Source organism: Mastigoproctus giganteus, chromosome 4 (genome assembly GCF_048544385.1).
Source record: "Mastigoproctus giganteus isolate SK-2022 chromosome 4, ASM4854438v1, whole genome shotgun sequence".
NCBI classification, from domain to species: Eukaryota; Metazoa; Arthropoda; class Arachnida; order Uropygi; family Thelyphonidae; genus Mastigoproctus; species Mastigoproctus giganteus.
In genome coordinates this window covers 171,791,435-171,804,440 of record NC_143578.1, presented here as the reverse complement: position 1 = coordinate 171,804,440, position 13,006 = coordinate 171,791,435, and the positions used below count along the sequence as shown (strand labels likewise).

General features: G+C 38.4%; 1 protein-coding gene across 13 annotated transcripts in view; it reads right to left on the bottom strand.

Moving 5' to 3' along the window:
• LOC150087201 (bromodomain-containing protein 2-like) overlaps nucleotides 1-13,006 on the bottom strand; it is a 736,023-nt gene that overhangs the window by 84,081 nt on the left and 638,936 nt on the right. For all 13 annotated transcript variants that reach the window (XM_090373020.1, XM_090373014.1, XM_090373018.1 and 10 more), the window contains 2 exons: nucleotides 7,779-7,955; nucleotides 4,111-4,204 (listed from right to left, as the gene is read on the bottom strand). In XM_090373020.1, coding sequence (XP_090229146.1) covers nucleotides 4,111-4,204; nucleotides 7,779-7,955 — 271 coding nt within the window. The remainder of the gene's footprint in view (nucleotides 1-4,110; nucleotides 4,205-7,778; nucleotides 7,956-13,006) is intronic.

The window sequence follows — 13,006 nt, the reverse complement described above, 5'->3', positions numbered from 1 at the left end:
ATTCATTCATATTTAATGGACCAATGTGATTCATCCCCTTACTTCTAGTGTTTTCATAAATAAAGTCTTTGCTGCTTTTCTTTGCATGTATTGCCGGAGATTCGTAATTTGCCTTAGCATACCTAACCATTTTTGTGACTTGATCACAGACCAGTTTATATCTAATGTAGGTTTCCTTATCTCCTGATAATTTACAAGCCTCCTGTACATTTTTATACTCTACCATTGAGAGTCATCAGTTCATCTGATGAGCGCGCCTCCGTAGCCAGGTGGGAAGGAGCAGCAGTGCGTAGCACACGCTGCTTGATTAGACGGGGGTTCGAGCCCGTGACCACCAAATACGGAGGATGCGGAAAGGTCAGATAATGACCACCGCATATTCCCGGAGCAATATGGCCTTAATTGCTAATGCTCCTTAAAAAAAAAAAAAAAAAAAACCAAATAACAAGTTCATCTGACATTCAGTTGGGTGAAAACCCTTGATAATATTTTAGGTGGTATATAAAGTCTAGTGGCTTCTACGATTACCTCTCTGAATTCTTCCATTTAGAATCTGTTGTTGGCAACATCACTAAAGTAAAATTTAAAATAGTCACCTTTACGAAGAGGAAAGAGCTCTTCCCTTTGCCCAAGACATTAGTTATATCGTTAAGAAAATTCCACATCAATACACTATGACCGCCTCCGTAGCCAGGTGGGCAGGAGCAGCAATGCGTAGCACACGCTTCTTGATTAGACCGGGGTCGTGACCACCAAATACGGATGATGCGGAAAGGTCAGGGAATGACCACCGCATATCCCCGGAGCAATATGGCCTTAGTTGCTAATGCTCCTAAAAACCAAATAACAAACAATACACTATGATCACTGCCTCCTAGTGGGTCTTTTATCTGCCGATTCTTAAGGCATTTACTTGCCCACTATTTGTTTGTATAGTCTTTCTTTATAACTCATTTCAGTGAATAGGCCTATAACACACTCCTACTCTCATTTTATTCCTAGTGTGCTTATGACGCACCAAACTGACTCAACATAGCACTGACCATACAATCGACTGGATGTACTCTCTTAGATTCTGTGCACTTTTTAACTAAGAGCCTAATTTCTTTTTCTCTCTCTCTCCTTTGCACTTGTACTCTCCATAACTAAATTCTGCATCCTTTGTCTGACTGTCACCAAGTCGCCGATATCCCTACAATGTTCGCCTCTGATGGCTTAAGTAGTACTTCAAATTTGTGTACTATACTCCTAGAATTATTGTACATGCAAATATAAAAGCACCTGTTTTTACTTTTAGTAACCTTAACAGGCTCAGCTATTTATTTATTGTTCCATGAGGACCTAGAGCACGGTTTGAAATCTCTGACATCATGCTCTCCAGGCTACTGCATGCTTCAAGAGAAGCAGCGCAAGAATCACTTTCACCTCTGTGCGACTATTGTTTGTTAATCTATTAGTCTGTATCTCCAGGCTAGCAGTTTTCCGACCCACCTAACGCTGCCTTGAGAGCATCAGCAAATATTCTCGCACCCCTTTCTATTTAATGGTATCCTATCCCTGTAAAAATAGTCCCTCCTGTTAACAAACACAGACCACACTAAGAAAGATTTTCCCCTTGAGCCAATCAGGATGTTGGCGTGGTGCATAAGCTCTCCCTCTCTCTCTGCAAAGAAAGCACAAAAAGACACCTTCCCCCTGTAATCAGAGGAAGCGAAGGGGGAATGATGCTTCCGAGCATCATTCCTACAGTATTTTGCAATATGGCCAAAAGCATACACTTATACATCGAGTGACGGTCACTATGTACCACACCCGATAAGAGGTCCAGTTAACATATATTCTGCCAGCCTTAGTTAACAGAAGATGAATGTGTCCGGAAACTTGCATAATCCAGTTATATGCAATTTTTGTCCTTCACTTTATTTATTGAGACACTTTCTTCCATGCTCTGCTTTGTTATTCCGTAGCCATAACTGACCTATCATTAAATTCTTATCTATGTCCTTTTCAACATCGAAAAGCAGAATTTTTGGACAACTTCTTCACTTACTCAAGCTTTAAATCTAGTTCCTGAAAACGTACACATTTTAATGTCTTCAATATCTTTATCGGATTCAACTTCTGTTATCGCTCTTTAGTCTCTAACAAGCACGGACACTCTTAACTTGAACATCTTTAAGACAGGTCTAACTGATTTCAGCAAATCCTTTTTCATGTCATCACTCGTTTACATTTTATCACTTCTTGTAGTGACTATTCCTATCTTAGGTTTCATCTGACCTTCCTTTTTAGATGAAGCCGCAACTGCATAGGTTTCTGTTTGGTATTCTGCTACTCCTTTAGTGTCTACTTTCTCTCTTAACACTTGGTTATCAATTTGCAGCTCCATTACAATAATCTCCATCTCGCTCCATCTTGATTGAGTGTCTTTTATATTATCTTTCTCTATTACTGGAGTCAACTGTGGAAACTGATCCAAGTCTATTGGTCGCAGCTGAACCACACATTCTTTCAATTCGATTGGGATTGGTTACGACTTGGCTTTTACAGTGGCCCCAACCTTTTTAATTATTTTCAGAAGCTGTGTCCTTTCCTATCCTTGACATTTCTGAATCTTTGGTCACAAAGCTACGTGCAGAGTCCCTTACTAATGTCATTTCTTCTGCTCTGTTTAAAATGTCTCGATCTAACTCAACAATTTCTTCCTCTGACAACTCACTTACGTTATCCTGAAAATCAGGCTGCGACGTGATCTGTTCTGCTACCATATAAGCCTCACCTAGGTCAGGGAGAGAGCCGGTGAAAAAGTTCTGCAAATTCTCATACCCATGGTTAATAAATGTATAAATAAAATTAAACTATATACAATTTAAAAGAGAATGTTATAACAGACTAATTATTTACAAATATACAAAAGTTAGTTTTCAGTGAAGTCAGCCAAACGACAAGATGTTAACTTCCAAATGGAGATCTACACGCTGGTAGACCAAACTACTGTATATACTTTGAAATAACTCAATAAATTGTAACTCGATGCCCAAGGGCTTAGCCTCTTCGTAAGGGGCCGGAAATACAAATGTTATCTCCAACCACAAAATCCTCTCTGATCGTCAATGCTCGATTTGGTTACCCAACCCCAGACAGTGAGATACGAGCTGCTATTCAAAATAACTATATTTCACAGCAAAAACTAGTCAATATCACAGAAGAGAGCTCAAAGCATTCAACAATCTAGAAGAGCCAACACAATAATTATATCTAGTTTGCCAAACAATACAGCTGTCCCAGAACATCCCCTTGGGCGAAGGGGAAATCACCCAAGATGTGGGAGCAGTATTCCACCCTACACCGAATTTACAACTTATGCAGTGAATTGTACAATTAATGTGCCAATATTAGGATAACTATTTATTTTAATATCGGCTTCTCCATTCAATTTTTATTTATTTTTATAAAGTTTCATTAGAAAAAGGAAAGCTCTCCAAACTTTGTAATGGGACGTTTGAAACCGGAATTTAAACAATAGCTTGTGTTCAATTTTATTGTTTCATAAAGACTCTGCACCAAGTGCAAAGTGTGTTGTTGTCTGACGGCACCAGGGGGTTTCCTCCATCTCCACGTTGTGTACTCTGTGTAGCACAGAACTCTGTGAAGGCCAGTGATTTAAAAAGTGTGGGGATGGAAGGATGTGTAGTGTTGTGTACCGTTTTTGTTCTGACCTTTAGCCGTTGGACTCACCGTTACCGCACTTAGCCCCGGGGAGGCAGGTCAGGTATCCAGTAGATTTTAGTTTGTACTCTGGCAGGCCCTGCCACCTAGTTTCCGAAGATTTCAGTGGCAAGAGTCTATGTGAAGGAAAAAAAAAAAAAAAAAGAGGGAGTTAACGATAGAATATAAAAGGTCGAGAGAGGTTTATGTAAGCGCGGTTTAAATTTGGACATTATTAATTGATCAATTGTGTGGGGTGTACACTCTGCACCACCGAAAGGACTTTTGGCGGTGCATAATTTGATTATTTTAGTACAACAACCCCCGGATGTGTTGGTAATTAAATTATATTTTAATAAGCTGATCGCAAGGTATTTAGCAACTCAAACGTTAGTTTCTTACCTCATGAATAGAAAGGTGTCCACCACTAGCGTTCCATTGGCAAACGTCTGAGCTAAAAATCCTTTGGGTGCCTCTTTGGTTTCAACTGCATTTCCTGTGAAGAAAAGTTGCAAGGGGATAAGCAACAAAATATTCACTCAACACTAAGGTCACAAACATTTCAATGTAGCCGACCGGGCTAGCCGGGTGCGTAAAGTGCCTGCTTAGCAACCCAAAGGTCGCGGGTTCGATTCCCGCCTCGGGCTTGGATCAAAGTACTGAAAAAACCTTGGGAGGTGCATTATGGCCACAGAAGCCGATGCGCCAACAACTAACAAAAAAAAAAGAAAGAAAAAAATTTCAATGTAAAAATATTTCAGTTAAAAGGATGAAAGTACCAATTAAACGGATTACCTCATCGAAGTTTTCAAACATTGTACAGAAATTAATGACAGTGAGATCTGGTATCCGGCAGTTATCGAACTTTTGTTCAAGAAAGGCAACGAAATACTGAGCAGTACCTCAATCTGTATTAACCACGGTTAATACATCCGCTTATTTTACATTAATTAAATTATTATAAGGAGAAAAAAAAAGGGTATTAAATTTCCAGTAATGAGAAAAACAGAGCTTCTTTTCGTTTAACGTTTTCTATTGAAAATTTCAGGAGAAAATGTGAAACGTTTTATTCTTTTCAGAAAAGTGATGTAACAGATTTCAAAATAAGCGTTATGTCTCTGAGATTTTAGTAAACAGCAAGAAAAACACTGAGAATAGTTCCTTATGTTATACTGCAGCTCCTTTTTGCAGTGGTAAGTGTTTGTCAATGTTAGAATTTCTGCCTTCAAAACTCGTGAGTGATTCAGAACTCGACCTTGTGGTATTCCCACGTGTGGCCCCTGTTCATTTAAGACCAGTAATCGTTTATAACCACCCTGGTAATGGTTCTCTTACTTAAATTCTTAAGAGGCTATACACATCTTCAGTGAAAACGACATGAAAAATTATTTCCTTTTGGAATCTTACTTGTAACAGTTTTCGAAATAATGTTGATTTAGAGGGCCTCGACTTATCTACAAGTTCCAGTTTGTCCAGAAAATGAAAAAAAAAAAAAAAACCCTCTTCTCCAGCGATTGCCCATTGCATGTTTCATAAATATTCATTAATCATTTGGTTTATATTACAGTTATATGTTTGTGTTATCAGCATTTATGCCACTTCCACTGGACAAGCTTTGCCTTGTGATTAAAAGCAGTTCTGCATTGTCTCATCACTTTCCTGTATACGTATCAAATTCAAGTTCTGCATCCTTATCGAAAACGTTCAAGAGCAAATTTTTATTGTAACATCCCGCAACAAAGGAATGAAGTGTTGTGAAATTATGGAAAGATTTAAGCAGATTTCATAGTCCCGGTCCTACAGACAATGCGAACTGGTGAATAAGTTTAAAAGAACTGAGTCTGGGCGTGGCGAGGTGAGCGCACAAGGCCAGCACGTGAAAGCATTGAATCAATTCGAGAAATATTTGAAGTGAACACAAAATTATCAAAATTAGGGAGGGATCTCGAAGACTGAACATGCCCAAGACATCACAGAATTTTGCATTCGACACTGATGAAAAACCCCTACCACATCCAACTGTTGCATGAAGATTTTCCACATCGAGCAGAACTTGTCGATCAAATCCAAATAACAGCTTAATGGACCACGCTATGAAATCTTGAAAATCTTTTCACAAATTTCCTAATTTCACAAAACTTCATTCCTTTGATGAGGGATGTTACAACAAAAATTCGCTCTTGAACATTCATCATGAATTATGGTCTGAAAGGAAAACATTAAAAAATTATAATAACACCTCTAACACATTACAAATACTTATGTTTTATGTAAAAAATAATAAATATACTTTGTCGTAATGAAACTTATTTCAAAATCACACTGTTTCACCAAAATATGCAGTGACTTTTGGGACACCCTGTATAATTCTAAAAAAAAGTCATGGAATTTAGATTTCTATAATGACCACTCTCAATACCACCTGAATATTAAGGTTCCCGAAACATTTACTTTAATGTATAGCGATTTAGTTAATAGCTAAATAAACTACTTTAATATTCAAGTGGTAAAAGGGTGGTCATTACAGAAATCTAGATTCCATGGAAAACCACAATGTAACATCCTTCTCCAACTATATTTCTGTTTCGTTAATTTATTTATATTCAATTATTTTTTATTTTAACAGGCATTTGGCTATAAATATATCTCAGGGACCTTATTAATCCTCCTCTCACAATTTCTGTTGCGAGTTTTTACCACAATTCCCAACCTATAGAGTTGCTTCCAGAAACTGGTGTAGCTACACCTAAACTCAGTGCTAAAAAAGCACGTACAAGTTTATCGGAATCAACTGCATCAATCCGTCTTTAGAGTAATTCCCAGAAACAAGTTCCAGCTGTTAATTTCAGGCAATATTAACAGTCGATAAATATGACTGAAAGCTGTAATAACAAATAAATGTAAATATTAACAATTTCACCGAAGGATAACCATCTGATTCTTTTTTGAAACGAATCATGATATTTTATTCAAAACATTGTTAGTTATGCTAACAATCCTGATTGGATCTCCCCTTCAATATTTGTAGGGGGGGGAAGAGTTCTATCCAGTCTTACTTAATTGTTGCACTAGAAGTTTCCACTGCTAACATCGTATAGAAAGTTGTGGTTCTTAACTGGCTGAATCACAACTTAGAAGTCCTAAATTCAGTATCCAAAATTGGAGAGGCAGCGGTTAATGAGCAATAACTCCAAGCATGTTTTAAATGTATTTTCCACCTTATACATCATGGTTTTTCGTACGAAGAAGGGTCAACGCTGAATCTAAGGCACCTGGTACTGCAGTCTTAATTGGTTCATGTAACTGGTTCCACAATAATGACGAACATTATGGGAAAATAACATTAACAAATAGAACTCTTTGACGCAATCGGTTGTGAGCAGCTATTGAATGCTGGCTGACGCTAACACGTAGCTGATGCGTGCACATAACTTTTGATCGTATATAATTAGAAGATTCTTCCAGCAGAATCTAGTACACATTTCAGAAAATGTTTGAATTATAAAATTTTACACCGCCCTAAATAGGTACGAAATGTTACCAATTGGTTTTACATTTATTTATGCCTCTGCACACAACAATGCAAATTGATGGACAGGCCAGTAATCATTTATTTTCCATAATAAATTTTCAGCGCTATTAATTTTGTTTATATATTAGAAACTCATAAGTAAACCCTGCTGTTGGTAAGCTATTCATTATTTAATAATTAGCAAAAAAATAAAATAAATAATAATGACTGAAGGTATTAAAATGCATTCTGACCGTTAGCTATATTTGGCGCGTTGTTTTCTCAGGTTTATACGACACTTCTTAGTTATACTGTATTTCAAAATTGTAAAAAGGGCCATCAATAGCACAGTTGTACTTTTTAGTTTACTCTTAAGTCTATACAGTAAACTCCCGAGATATATACTTTAGAAGGGACCGGCTGTAGAGAGCTTTATAAGGGGACCCAACTTCACGGGATAATGGGGGGGAGGGCAGTTAAAATGAGCGCTAAAAGCGGGAATTTATTGTATGTATTTCATTTATAGAAATAATTCTTGCATATAGAGAAGACAACTTACTGAAAAATAACCACTGCGTTGCAAAAGAATACGTGTGGCCGAAGATAATCATCACCATCGTTAGGAATCTCACGCCGTGCAGAACCCCTATAGAATCACTAGAGGTAGATGTGCTAAGGATCTTCTTTCCGTTCGATATCATCGAAAACATCAAAAGAACTTTGCGAACGGTGATTCCTGTCAAAAACCAAGCCGACTTCTCAGTACGCTTAAAAAATTCATAATATTCACATTTACAAACATTTAATAAGTGTTTTATTAAATCTACGTTAGTACACGGCCATGGATTCAGGGACTCAAAGAAAGAGAAAAGTTCCTATTAACACAAGTGCTTAAGACAGATACAGGAAATTTAAATTCTGATCTACATTAATAGGATAAATAATACACGAAGCTTTTCAGAACGTTTCTCTCTCTCTCTCTCTCTCTTTTTTTTTTTTTTTTTTAAATCCAATGATGCATGCCCGCGAGCATACATTAACGAACGGACATGTGAATATGCGCATGTTAAAATAAATACATACAAACAGAAAAATAATCAAAAGTGACAATACTCTTAACAGGGGCCACATTGATTAATCATACCAAAAACATACATATCAATTTTGTTTTATCATAAGGCCAGTGGAATTACATAGCATTTATCTACAAAATGTACAGTCTCTTTTCCTTTATAGGTTAGTCTTTAAGCTTTAAAACAAGATTTGTTTATAAACCAGTTGGTTAATTATCTTTATTAAAAAATGAAAATTGCTTTAGTAACAGGGGGAAATTTCTGAAGCCTAGTCCAGTTAGACTGTAATGCTTTGGATTTGTAGAATTCTCCAACTTATGTCCCATAGATTACTCATCTATGCCACAAAGTTTAATGAATAACCAAAAATCAGCTACCAATATCCATCTATGGTAAACTGGAGTTGTCTAAATTTGTGATTATTTGAATAAGACAGATTAGTATGGAAATCTAGCTTTATGAGTATATTTTATTATTCAATTCCCACCTCAGCTAAGGCTTAAAGGTTGAATATTGTACAATTCGCAAGATTAATATACAATAAGTGAATAATGATCGCAAATATTTCACTTTCTGATTTCTAAAGGCAGGTCTACTATTGAACTTCAAACTGGATAAAAGTTTGCATGAACTTGTGCTTTGGAGCATATGCCACAATGGTGTCTGGTTGTGAAGCATAAAAATAGTAATAATCATTCTGCAACAGCCCTTAGCTAACGCAGTGGTTAAAACTGCTATCCATTCACATGGTGCGCATGCTTTTTATGTATGCGCGTGCGCATATTCATGAATGCACATGCGCCCAAGAATTCAAAACAATTGACTCCCTGGCACCCGGACGTGACTGAAGCGACTAGCAAAGAGGTGAACAAAGATACAAATAAAGACAAAGTACCTGAATCCCTCTACCCTAACTGGAACCCCACTTGAGAAAATCCTGGGTATCAAGGGGACGCTTGAGGAGTATGTGGGTAAATCAAACAACGTTACTGCTGCTATCATTACTATATTCAGTAAGATGGAGACGGTGATACTCAACCTCTACATTGAACACGAAAAACTGCAAGCAAAATGGGAGGTTCTCACTCAGACAGGGGAAAAACAAACGTAACAACGTCCCCCCAACCTTCGCGGAGGCATGTTTTTCGTGTTCAATGTAGAGGTTGAGGAATGGCGCTAAAGTCGCATCCCACAAACCAGATGGATCCCAAACCAACAGAGAAACAAGAAAGACAGAGTCACATACAATCCTGATTAAGCCGACAGAGGACGCGCAGCTTGATATAAGTGACGCAATAAATGAGACTTTAACAAAAATCTAAAATACCAAATGAAGGCGGTCCAGATCAAAAGTATCCGGAAGACGAGGCACCCAGGCGTGGTAATTGAAATCAACTCCGGAGAAAAGGCACGGACAATCTTAATTAATGCAAATATGACTAAGTAAATAAATAAATAAATTTTCTGTTTATACTACAGGAAGACCACACGGTCAGAGGAGCTACAGTTTAAAGGCAGAGGCCCCAAGAAAAAAAGGCCCTCAATTTCTTATTTGATATAGAGCAGGACATAACCCCAGAAGAACTTAAAGAGGAAATTTACCACAGAAACCAAAGTCTGCACCCACCCGAGGACACTGACAAAGAAGACGTTAGCCCAAAATACAGTACTAAGTCTAAAACACACTAATGTCACTTGGGTAACCCACCTCTCCACGCGAGCATAAATCTTAGAAGCACAGAGTCGCATTTTCATAGGCTGGAGAAGCCTATGTGTTTAAGGAGCACATTTCAGTTCCGAAATGTGCTAAGTGCCTTCGCTTCGGCACACATTGCATACATGCAACCACCGTGATTCAACATGTGGCCACTGCGCCCAAAAAGGGCACGAATACACAGACTGCCCAGCAAAAGACAAGCCCCAGTCTGTGCAAACTGCAAAGCGATGAAGGCTCAATCAGGGATCGGAACTGTTAAGACGTTCCCGAAACCGCTCTATCTCTCCTGGCTGTTCTTGCCTCGTGACTGACCACAATCAGAACTGAATGAACACCCAACTGGACATCCTCCTTGTAGGAATGACGGCACTGCTCTGAAGGCAATCAAACTCACACATCCCATTGTGCCTACTCACCTTTGAGACCTCCCTTGTTCTGCAAACTGTCTTCCTTTCCCTGGGCTCGCAGACCTGAGTGATTACTACATCTCCCTTCCCACTGGAGGATGCCTTCTTTCCTCGTCCTTTTGCCTACTTTGACGGCACCACTCGTACTATCTTCACTTTTGTGTTTACTTGGTCTCCGTCCAGAAAGCTCAAGCGACCCTGACGGAGACCAGGCAGCCTGGCTCACCTCCCAGTGATGATGGTGGCGGAAAACGTAGGGTCCCACTAGGGGGGAACCCTGCGGCCAAGCAGCCAGAAACACAATACTGCATAAACTAGACACTACAACTTTTTTCCTAGCTTTTGCAGTAGTTCTGCTTTCCATCACAGGGTACAAAGGTGTGTGGGAAACCACCGGTGGCGCCTAACCATAAATACTACGCCACTATATGTTAATTGATTTCTTGCATAGAAATGCTTTATGACAATTTTGGTTAGCGCCTGAATTTTTCTAGAACTTTCGAAACAATATGGAAGTTTTGGGGAGCATACTGCTACTGTTTGAGTTAAATTTAGTAAAGGGAATAACACGATTGTAGCGACAAAAATTGTTCAGGATGTTTATGGAAAGGGTGAGTTGAAGTCAGTCCTATTCGTATCAGGTGCAGAGCTAGCTCAGTAACCGAATTCTACCCATCACATCGTTCACTTAAAAAAAAAAAAAAGTTGGAAAATGGGTCCCACGTGAATTGTCTCCAAAAAAAAAAAAAAAAATGTACACCATTTGCTTTTCTCTGCATTTCGGTTATTATCCTCACGCTTTCTGCATTGGATTGTTACTGGGTGCTTTACTGTCACATTAGATGTCCACACTGAAACCAAGAAGAGAACCCTACGAAATTGTTACTACGTTCGGCGGAATACGCTGGATGTAGTTTACTGATGACTAGTACCAGCAGATGGAACGTTTGAGGCGTTGAACTGCAACCAAAACGCTCTTCTTTGATTCCAGTAGATGATCGGAGGAATTTCTGAAGTCCTCTTCATTCGAAGCTGTAGTTAGCCGATGTCGACAGGACAAAGGATCCCCCCCCCACTTCCCGTAAGTTTTTCAAGGATTTTCAGCCCGCACAACGTGTAAACTGGCTCCTATCCATACCGTGTGTAGAAGTGAACACTTCTTCGTCGCTTTGTAATATTGCGATAACCTACCAATGTTGTGAAAAGTAATCTACTGTACAGTATTTCCGAATATGTTATACTTCTTATAGATAAATATGTTTTCCAAAGAATTTAGTTTTGTATTACATGGTCTCATTTTATTTATTTTAAAGTCGATATCTAAGTAAAATGAAACGGAAATTATTTACATACTGTATATTAGAGAGATGCAGCAAAATTTGTATAAAAGTAATGATTCTTTTTAAAATAATTTTCGATAATATTTGTTAAACCGAAGTGTACCTACAAATTGGTTGTAAAGGGATTTTAATGTAATTTATTTTTACTCTTCCTCTCTTCCCCCCCAACCAAGGGCTTTAAATGACCGCCAGAACGCCGTTCCGGTTTATCACATGCATCGGTAATGCCACATATACGCGTAAACTGCCTTCTACACGTAATAAAATAAACTTTTTGTTTATACTGCAGGACACCACAATCAGAGGAGGTTACAAGAACATAACCATATCTATCAACGGTCAATTCAAAGACGTGCGTATACTAACGCATCCTCGCGTTTGGCCACTTGGATAACGGAAGTGCGTACCGTTTCATAAAATATTCGATTTCGGCCGCTGCTACTACAGCATGCGCGTTACGACTTGGGTACTTAACACCATCCAGCAAACAATCAAGTCAGTGCAGATTCCTGTCGTAGGTCAGGCTTTCAAGCTCACTTGCCAATAAAGGTGTGCTGCTATTTTGCGGAAAATGGTCGCTATGGCCATCTTTATAACGGTGTACGTGCGTTGGCTCCTGAAGAGTTCAGATTTACCTCTAAGTCTGCCTGTTGGAGGGTTAGCCAACCGACAAATCGCAACGTCACGACCACCTTTACACGTTTGTTCATAGAAAATTACTTCGGTATAGTTTTATGAAGTATCGTGCTTTTCGAAGTGTAGAAGTTTACCCAGCAACGAGCATGTCCGAATAACACAGGAAATTCGGAAAACACAGTCAAGTTAAAAAAGAAATGCATATTTGAAAACCACTACAAGAAAAAATTCTTTAAAAATATTTTAATATTCTTTCACTGATAAGCAACTTTGCTTTTCCTGAAACGTTTACTATTTACGAGTTTTTTATTTTAAAAAAAAGCCATAAATATTAAATGTTTCAGCTTTTAATTGAAAGGAATATTACTCTAAATTTTCCCACAATTTTTTGACAGCTGGATTTAATAAATAACACCAAGGACTTGTAAACCATTTCTCTGGTTTTAGAAATTGCAGAAAATGACGTAAAGGAAAGAGGAAATTCATGAATAACGAGAAAATTAAGTGCATGACAATGCAAGCCATCCATCAGTGACGGGCGTGGGAAGGAAAGATGTACCATCTGAAACAAACTAAACATTTACACAACCACAGGTGGAGATCACTGCCTCCCC